Source organism: Alligator sinensis, unplaced genomic scaffold, assembly GCF_000455745.1.
Source record: "Alligator sinensis unplaced genomic scaffold, ASM45574v1 scaffold29_1, whole genome shotgun sequence".
NCBI classification, from domain to species: domain Eukaryota; kingdom Metazoa; phylum Chordata; order Crocodylia; family Alligatoridae; genus Alligator; species Alligator sinensis.
The window spans coordinates 3,496,972-3,507,161 of NW_005841933.1; the positions used below are offsets into that span (position 1 = coordinate 3,496,972).

Here is a 10,190-nt window from a genome sequence, read left to right on the forward strand (position 1 = left end):
CCCAGAACACACCAAAAGGATCCAGATCGTGCCATGACAAGAAATGCAAAACCTGCCAACACATCTCCACCACCCCCACTATTACTACACCCCACAACAGAGCCATCAGCATCCCTGGATCTTACAGACGCACCTCCAGAAATGTAATATATCTCATCCAATGCCCAAATGGCCTGATGGAAAATATGTAGGAGAGAGCAAACAACAACTGCGCACCAGAATGGATGCACACCGGAAATCTATCAAAGACAGAAATACCCAATTACCGGTGGAGGAACATTTCTCACAGGAGGGCCACTCTCTCTCCAATCTCTCAGTCCTGATCCTCAAGGGAAACTTACACAACACTTCCCAGAGACGAGCCTATGAACTCCATTTCATCAACCTCCTGGGTACTAGAGATCATGGACTAAACATAGACATTGGATTTTTGATACATTATAATCTGCCTGGCAACTGACTCCCCAGCCCAGCCCCTGGCTTCTTTACTTGTCATTCTATCCAGGAAGAGCACACACCAACTGCCGAAACTTCCTTAGCCTGACAAAGGGTTTTTGAACTCGAAAGCTTGCTTAATAACTATTCTCCAACTATTTGGGTTGGTCTAATAAAAGACATCAAATTCACCCAAGGAACCTTGTCTTGCTGAAGTCAAGGTATATTACATCTACTTCTTTCCCCACTTCTACAGAGCCAGTTATATCAACAGAGAAGGCAATCAGGTTGGTCAGGCAGGACTTACCTTTGGTGAATACTTTCTACTTGATGACCAACTGGGATATTGTAGGTGCCAGTAAAGAATCCCTTTTGAGTAAATGGAAGACCTTGCTAAATAGTGCTTTGCTGTTAGCTTTTCAATAGAGGAGTTGAGGAGGGGGAACAACTATCCAATGAATATAGTCAAACTGCGTATGTTGAGGTGAATGTCTTAAAACTCAAATATGGGAGAAGCAAGAAGGTTATATCCTATACAAAAAGCACATTTCTTCAATTAAACAAAGAAAAGTATAATTAGAATAAATGTGTTCTCTGAACTTAAATTCATATCAGTATATACCAAAAAGGAACAATACCAAATGCAAAAGAAAGTATCATCATAAGTAAACTAACATGGAATTAACCTAACTGCATCTGATGGTTAAAATGGAATTCTAGAATGTCAAAGTAGGGTTGGAGTGTTGTTGTAGCTATAGTGGTCCAGGAAATGTCTGAGGGATAAGTATTTTTGGTGGTAACTTTATTAGACCAGCTATATTGAACTAACCTGAGGAAGGGCACTTACTTAATGCCTGAAAAACTGTCCATCCAACAGCTCTCCCAACTATATGCTTGGTCCAATGAAAGATAAAGCAGAAAATTCTTACATTTGATACTATATTTCTTTTGAATAACCTTAAGTTTCCTAATGAAAAAGTATTCTAACTATAGCATGCAGTATAGACCTGTATATTTTTTTTATGCCAGATAGGGAAAATATCTGTCAAGTTAATCAGGTAAAATATACGGAAATTCGCAATATAGTCATTCTAACACATCAAAATAACCATGAGGAAGCTATATTCATGCCACCCCCATTCTAAATATCAACAACTATTAATTAGACTTCAGTTGTTTGATCCTGTTATTAACTGGTGTAATAACATGCAACTTCAGTTAAGACTGGCTTTGGTTTATTACTGATGAAAGTGAAAGTTTACTGTTCATCCTCAAATTACCATGCATACTAATATCTGTGTATATAAAAATGTCCAATTTAATTAAATTAATCTGAGACGTCTCTTTTGCTCAAGATTTATTTTGTTTGTTTGTTTTAATCCTGAAGGTAATTGTTTGAAGTGGGGGACATATCCTACCCTATGACCATCCTGAAAGATCACTGGACATGATTGACAGATTTATCTCTGGGAAAGGATGGAAGAAAAATGAACACTAAGATGTACTTATAAAGTAATATAAACAAGCTCTCTTTTCAAGTGGCTCACAAAAGATCTGAATGTTCCACAGCGAGAATTCTGTCATATGGGATGTTCACAGAAGTGAAGATATAATGAAGTGGGTAAAAATGTTCCTTGAGCTTTTGTTTATCCTGTATTCCTAAAACTGAGTGTTGGTAAAATGTTAAGAGAATACAGCTTTCTAAATTTGCCTACATTTTCTTTCTTTTAGAAGACTACATAAAATTGGGAAAAATCATCACCAATTGAATTCTTCTGAAATGAGGCAATTAAAATATAGTCTATTAAAGCCAAAAGATAATAGAATATTTCATAAAACCTCGAGTGTGTACATATAGGTAGCCATAGATACTAGTTACATGCTTTCAGTACGTAACCAAGTCACCTACCTTCCTGACGCATGTAAATCTGCTACCAAGTCTAACCTTTTAAATTTTAATTCATGGCTTTATTTATCATTAGTGACCTACCTGCTACTTTTGTTCATGTCAAGAAAAGCTTTCTGATAATTTTCTTGTTCTGTATGGAAAGGAACAAACATTCACACTGCTGTTTGTATATTTGAGATACAGAAGTTCACAAGTCAAGGCTCAACTATTTCATGTGATAAGACTATTAGCCTAGCTCAGCAAAAACTAGTTTTACTTGATTCTCCAGGTGTGAAATGGCTTGCACTCTCTACTTTTATATTTCTTAGGCTAGGAGCAGATATTGCATGTTCTGGGAACAGTTGTGCCCAAGTGTCCTGGAATGGAAAAAATCATGGGTTTGACAGATAAACATATTGCCCTTTCAGCTGGGGAGAGTGCCTGAATGCACAGCCACTTTTCTGTCCTTGATCCAATGATGCAATCCTGGGACAACCATTTAGATGCAATTCATGATGACCTGGGACAAACTGTTATCACTTCTTATCCCATAACCCTTTTCAGAGGTTGTCCCAGGAAAGTGGACAATCTGAATGATTGCGCATGGTTTTAGGAAAAAATGGTTCCTACTGGGAGAAATGTAATGTCTGTTTGCAACCAAAGATGGAAAAGCAGACTGATATGGCCAAGTGCAAATTTCCCTGGGCAATGAAGTTTTCAGCTGATGCAGAACTGGTATACTAGACCTATATGCCACCTCCTCCATTTGACCCTGGGTAAAGGACAAAAAATTAGGGATAAGTTGTAGCATGCAACTAACCTACAGTAACATAGTAATCCTTGGCCAGATTAGGGATGTGAAGTTACATTTCAGAGATGGTAAACGTATAAATTTCAGACCTTGCACGATCATCTAGTCCAGCCCCCCTGCACTAGGTGGGAAAGACAACTGGTATCAAGTGACCCCAGCAAGGTTACCGTCCAATCTCCTCTTGAAGATTTCCAGGGTAGGTGATTGGCACCACCTCTGGAGTGAAATTATTCCACAGTCTGGACACCCTAACTGTGAAGAAATTTTTCCTAGCGTTAAGCCTGAGACAGTCTTCTAGGAGTCTGTGGCCATTACTCCTGGTTTTTCCCAAGGGTGCCCTGGTGAACAGTTGTTCACCAAGCCTTTGATATATTCCCTTGATATAGTTGTAAGGTGCTACCCAGTCCCCTCTCAGCCTTCTCTTTTTTAGGCTGAAGAGACCCAAGTCCCTCAGCCTTTCCTTGTATGGCTTGCCTTGCATGTCTCTGATCATATGGGTGACTCTTCTCTGGACTCTCTCAAGCTTTTTCACATCCTTGTTCAAGTGTGGCACCCAGAACTGGATGCAGTACTCCAGTGGCAGTCCCATCAATGCTGAGTAAAGCGGAAGAATCACTTCCTTGGTTTTGCTCGAGATGCATCCATTGATGCATGCCAGAGTACGGTTTGCCTTGCTGGTTACAGCATCGCACTTATGGCTCATGTTCATACTATGGTCTATTATTACCCCAGGTCCCTTTTAGTTGTGGTGCTAATCAATTTGGCGCCCCCAAACCTGTAAGTATGTTGGGGATTGTTTGTCCCCAGATGGAGCACTTTACACTTCTCAATGCTGAACTTCATCTAGTTTTGATCTGTCCAACTTGCCAGCCTGTCTAGGTCCACCTGTATCTGCAGCCTGTCTTCAAGTGTGACCACGCTCCCCCATAACTTGGTGTCGTCTGCAAACTTGGCCAGTGAGCTCTTCACCCCCACATCCAAATAACTGATAAAGATATTGAAAAGCACTGGACCAAGCATGGACCTCTGAGGGACACCACTGGCCACTTATTGCCAGGATGACACAGATCCTTCCATTAGAACTTTGTGTCCTATCCCACAGCCAACTTCCTACCCACCTAACTGTTGAGCAGTTAAGCCTGCAACCTTCCAACTTGCCCATGAGAAGAACACCATGGGATACCAGATCAAAGGCCTTTTGGAAGTCTAGGTATACAATGTCGATCTCCTCTCTCTTATCTAGGTGGCAAGTTACCTGGTCATAGAAGGACATGAGATTGGTAAAACAAGATGTGACCGCGATGAAGCTATGCTGGCTGTCATTCAGAATCCTACCTTCTGCAAGTGTATCGCACATAGACTCTGATGAATTTTTCCAGGATTTTCCCTGGGATAAAAGTTAAGCTAATTGGCCTATAGTTGCCTGGGTCCTCTCTCCTCCCCTTCTTGAAGATGGGCACAACTCTGGCCCTCTTTCAGTCTTCAAGAACCTCCCCCAAGCACCACGAGTTTTGGAAAAGTTTTGCCAGAGATCCAGTGATGACTTTGGCCAGCCCCTTCAGCACTCTTGGACGAAATTCATCTGGTCCTACTGACTTATAAATGTCTAATTTTTCTAACGGATCATGCACCAGCTCAACGTCAACAGTAGGAAGGCGGTCATTCCCACCATGCCCATTCTGAACTTTTTCTAGTATGATTTTGCCCATAGTCTGGTGAAATACCGAAGCAAAGTAGTCATTCAGGAGTTCAGTTTTCTCCTGAGTGTCAGTAACCAGCTGTCCTGAGTTGTTAAGCAATGGCCCTACACTTCCATTTGTTTTCCTCCTGTTCCCTACATATCTCAAGAAGGACTTATTGTCCTTGATTTCTGTTGCTAGTTTAAATTCAGTCGTCACCTTAGCCTTTCTAATCTGCTCCCTACAAGAGTGGGCCAATGCTGTACAGTCCTCCCTGGGGACTTTCCCAAGCTTCCATTGTTTGTATGCCTGTTTCTTCTCTCAAGGGGACCATGATATCCCTATTAAGCCAAGATTTCTTACCAGCCCTTCTGCTACCTTTCCTCCACATGGGAATGGACTTATTTTGTGCTTCAAGGATAGGGTCCTTGAAGAACAACTACTCTTCATGCACTCCTTTCACCTTTGGTCCCTGATCCTGCAGCGCTTCCCCTACCGTAGCCCTAAGCCTGTTGAAATTCGCTTTTCTAAGTCCAAAAGTTCAACCCTGCTAGCTGATTTGCCTGCCTTGTGATGGACAGTGAGCGCGATGGTTTTGTGGTTGCCGTCACCCAGGCTACCCTCTATACTCAAGTCGTTCATCAGATTGTCTCCTTTGGCCAAGACCAAGTCTAGAAGAGCGTTACCTCTGGTTGGCCCACACACATCCCAAGTCAGGTAGAGCTATTTGATACAGGTCACGAAGCAATTCAACCGATCCAACTTAGCCAAGTGTTCCTCCCAAGAGATGTCTGGGTAATTGAAGTCACCCATGACGACCATTTTCCATGTGCACGCGGCCTCTGTCAATTCTCAAGAAAACTCCAGATTGAGGTCCTCCCTCTGGTTTGGTGATGTATAGTATACACCTACAGTACAGTTAGGTCTCTCTCACCATGCCCCCCCCCCCCCCCCCCCCCCATAGTCTGACCCAGATGGTTTTGAGCCACTCTTCTTTGGAGATGATGTTGGCCTCCAAGAAGGTGTACTGCTCCCTCAGAGCTACACCTCCACCTTTCTTCCCTACTCGGTCCCTTCTGTGCAGGGTGTAGCCCTCTATGGCTACGTTCCAATCATGTGATGAGTCCCACCAGGTCTCCATAATCCCCACTAGATTGTAATGCCCTCTGAAGAATAGGAGGGATAGCTCCTCCTGCTTGTTTCCCATGCTCCTGGCATTAGTGTACAAGCACTTGAGTCCTCCAGTTGAGACCCTCGATTTCCTGTCAAGTTGAGGGAGAACCATTTTCTCAGTTCCTGCAAGAGTGGCTCCAACTTCAGAGCTTTCTTGCGTGCCAGTCCTCAGGCATGCTCCAGTCAGTGCTTCCCCATCCCCCAGCAATCTTAGTTTAAAGCCCTATCTAGAAGATTGGCCATCCTGGTTGAGAACAAGGACTTACCCCTCTGCATGAGGTGGATGCTGTCCCTTCCCAGGAGTCCTCTCTCCCTGAAGTGTGGGCTGTGGTTGAAGAAACCAAAGCTCTCTTGGCAGCACCACTGCTGGAGTCGTCGGTTCACTTTTGATGCATCCCTCCCTCCTAGTCCATGGCCCGCAACCAGGATCACAGAAAAAAAAGACTACCTGCACCCCCAGCCCCTTGAGCCCAGCCCCCAGAACCTATAGTCACTCATGACCTAGTCCAGATTAGTTCTGGCCGTGTCATTTACGCCCACATAGATGAGGAGCATGAGGTAGTGGTCAGAAAGACAGACGAGCCTAGGAAACCTCTCTGTAACCTCCTGGATGTGGGCCCCAAGGATGCACCAGACCTCATAGGCTAGGGCAGGGGTGAGCAATTATTTTGGGTGGAGGGCCGCTTACCCAGTTTTGGCAGGCTGTTGAGGGCCACATGGGTAGCCCCGCCCCTTGACAGGTGCCCCGCCCCTTGGTCACCATCTTGGGACGAACGTCCCAATGTCTCGGGACCAATGTGCCAAGCACCGGTGGGGCCCAGACCGACAAGGGTCTGTGGAGCTGGGCTGGGCTGCACCAGCAGGGAGCGGGAAGCTGGCTCGGCTCCATAGAGCCCCTGCCAGCTGGGACCCCGCACTCCTGCCACCCTTCTCTGGTCCCCACTGGCACTGGCCCCAGGACACCAGTGCAGGCCCTGTGCTCCCACTGGCTCCCTGCCTGCTCACTCCCAGTGCCCCCCAGCCCCGCACAGCCCTGACCTCGGCCCTGCCCCCCTGCTCGCCAGCAGGGAAGAAGCTGGTACTGAGCATGGGGAAAAGTGGCCTCCCACCTGCCCCATGGCCAGCACCCCGCACTGCAGGCACTTACATGCAAGGCTGTCTGGAGCAGGCACAGGCAGCCCCAGGCAGGCTGTGAGCAGCTGCAGCAGCCATGGGGTGGGCAAGGGGCTGCTTTTCCCTGCACTCAGCACCAGCTTATAACTCGCCCCACTGCCAGCCTGGTAGTGGGGCTGGGTTACAAGCTGGTGCTGAGCACCGGGGGGGGAAGGGGGGGTGGGGAAGAGAAAGCAGCACCTCCCCGCCCCATGCCTGGTGCCCCACGCTGCCTGTGCCTGCTCCAGACAGCCCCGCACAGGCTGGAAGCACCTGCAGTGCGGGGCGCCAGCCATGGGGTGGGTGAGGGGCCACTTTTCTCCACGCAGGGAAGGAGCTCAGGGAAAAGCTGAGCGCGGGGGGAAGTGGCCCCTCCCGCACGACATGCTGCAGGTGCTTGCAGCCTGCATGGAACTGTCCAGAGCAGGCACAGGCAGCCTCATGTGGGCTGCAAGCAGCTGCAGCATGGGGCACTGGGAATGGGCAGGGAGGGGCCGCTTCCCCCCCATGCTCCTTCCTTGCCCGGGGTCCCCCCATCTTACCTGAGCTTCCCACGCCGCTGGGCAGCCACATGCTCCCAGCCCAAAAACCACGGCTGGGGCTTCTGACTGGGGGGTGGGGCCAGGCGGGCCCTGCTGTTGTTGGAGCCCGCCGGGCTTCCCCTGGGTCATTTTTAACAGGAACCAAGGGCAGACAAATATTAATTTTCTACATTTTTTTAGGGGCCCCGCGGGCCGAATAGAATGGCCTTGCGGGCCAGATCCGGCCTGCGGTCCATATTTTGCCCACTCCTGGGCTAGGGGGGTCTGGATGACAGACGGGCCCCCTGGTGCCCTGCAGGAGGGAGTCCCCTCCACCACCTTGTGTCTCCTCTGGGGGGTGGGGAAAGTTCACTAGCTAACCAACTCCTCCGGTGTCTCCATTAGAGCCTCCTCATGCCTGAGGGCGGCATACCTGTTGTGCAATGATGGCAGGGGAGGAGCTGCCCTAGCCCTGCATGTCCTGGAAAATAGTCGTCTCAGGCTCCAGATAGCTCCAGGTGGGTCTTTTTGGCCAGTCTTCTTGTTGGCCATCTTCTCCTCTATCTTCTTCATTCTTCAGAAGAGCCTGACTGTACTAATCATCAACTTCATGCTCATGGGCCCTGATGGCAGGACGTCTGCCTACCTGGGCCTGGAGCTCAATCATCTGGGATTCCAGGGACCTCACCAGGAAGCATACACCACAGGTGGGGGGTGACCTTGCCTACATTTCCAGTTGCTGGCAGCCATGCCAGGAAGCCCCTGCATCCTGGTGCCAGGGGCTCCATCTTGGTGGAGGCTTCAGCAGTGCAAGGGAAGGGAGCACCAGCTAGGGCTGAGGCGGGAAGCCACATGGTATGATGCGTCTCTTCCATTATATATTAATTATGCACAACAGTTATCTATTGGATAAAACCTTTTCCTGGACATTGTAAGTTCTTTTCTCTTTTGGATTCTGAAATGAATTCAATTTTTAAAAAAGTTTAAGTCTGGTAATTTCAGAGGCTTGCATTTCAGAGCCGGCTCTTTTAGCTCAGGAAGGCTAGCCTGATGTATTAGAAGAACAGCAAATTACCAATAACCCACAATAAAAAAAACCTGAAACTCTTTCCTTTATTCTCCAATCCTTTTCACTCAAAAGAATATATGACCCATAAAAGGAAAAGCACTATTTCAAGTCTGAAGTATAATGTGCTGCTTTAAAATTCTGTATAGGATACAGTCATTATGATGAAACTAAATCTGTTTTCTAAGCTCCGTGCTTGAAATACTGTTAAATACATATCTTGTATTTCTCAAATCAAACAGGTGGTTCATATGAAATCCAGAACACACACACACCTACAGAAATCTCCAAAGACCTGTAGAGAGTCTGAGATGAAATTTCCATGTTTCCTCCTCTTAACAGTTTTAAACCAATTTCCTTTAAATTGGCCTGTATGCTCCATTATGAGACTCACCTGCAAACAGGGCTGTCTGTTATATTAGAGCTACTTAAAATATTTATCTTGGATTTGGGCTGCTTCATAGAACCTCTGGTACATACAACTTTATTATATATATTTTAAGTAACAGGGCATAATTGTTGTATGTGCCCTTAGTATAAAAAATTTAAAGTTACATTTTTAATTTCCTGTACTACTTGTGATTTTTTCACTTGGGTATTTGGAAAGTTGATACATGCACATTTTGAATGACTTGGCATAAAATATGAATCCAACTTTCTGAAGCAGTAACCTAGAAGATTTTTTTAAATCACTTCCACATAGGTCATTTAAAGTGTCTGGTTAGTAATTTTGTTTGAATCAGGAAAATATACCAGTGACTAAATCAGTAGATATTTTCTTCATTCAGTCGCATTCTGGTTTGCATACTCTCGGTAATATGGAGAGGGGAGGGGAAAGGCAGGGACAAGGGTGAGGAAGAAAAAGAGCCCTTGTGAAACAGAATGGGATACTTGGAAATTCAAGTATCAAGTCCATACTGGTTTGCCAATACTCACGTATTCTGCTCACGCACCTTAGAAACTGTGAAGAGCATGCTTGAAAAAAGAAATTCACTCAAGTTGATATTCTAGGCTTCAGTGTTGGCATGACAACTGTAAGCAAATAGTCAAAGCAGGCAGCAACTTGGAGAGTTGGAAAACATGCACCAGAAAAAATGTGAAAACTGTGAATCTCAGTGAAATGGCAAGGAATCATGATAAGAGAAATTAAATGATAAAATATGGACATCTGGGCTCCCTGAAGTGCAGGGGTGTGGAGTTAGCAAGACTGGTGAAAGACTATGTTCCTGTATACAAGAAGAGAGAGTATCAGATGACTGATGTGGTGACTAACTCTGTCTCCAGTGGATAAGATTTGTGCTACTCTGGGCAAAACTCCAGAATTGCTTTATGCCAATAGAAATAGCTGAGCAGGCTGAACAAGAGCAGTTTTGCAGCAAACTGCAATGGACTGGGATGCAGGAAGAGCTTTATTAATCTTCCTTAGCTTTAGGAGCTAATTTAATTTCTAGAAAGTAGCAAAGTT

At 45.8% G+C, this 10,190-nt stretch overlaps 1 protein-coding gene across 1 annotated transcript in view; it reads left to right on the forward strand.

Annotated features, from left to right (window-relative positions):
- The window catches only part of CPVL (carboxypeptidase, vitellogenic like), a 122,713-nt gene extending 120,829 nt beyond the window's left edge, over window positions 1-1,884 (forward strand). Inside the window, 1 exon segment of the mRNA XM_006019596.2 lies at window positions 1,823-1,884. Coding sequence (XP_006019658.2) covers window positions 1,823-1,834 — 12 coding nt within the window. The 3' untranslated portion in view covers window positions 1,835-1,884.
- The last annotated feature ends 8,306 nt before the right edge of the window (window positions 1,885-10,190 follow it).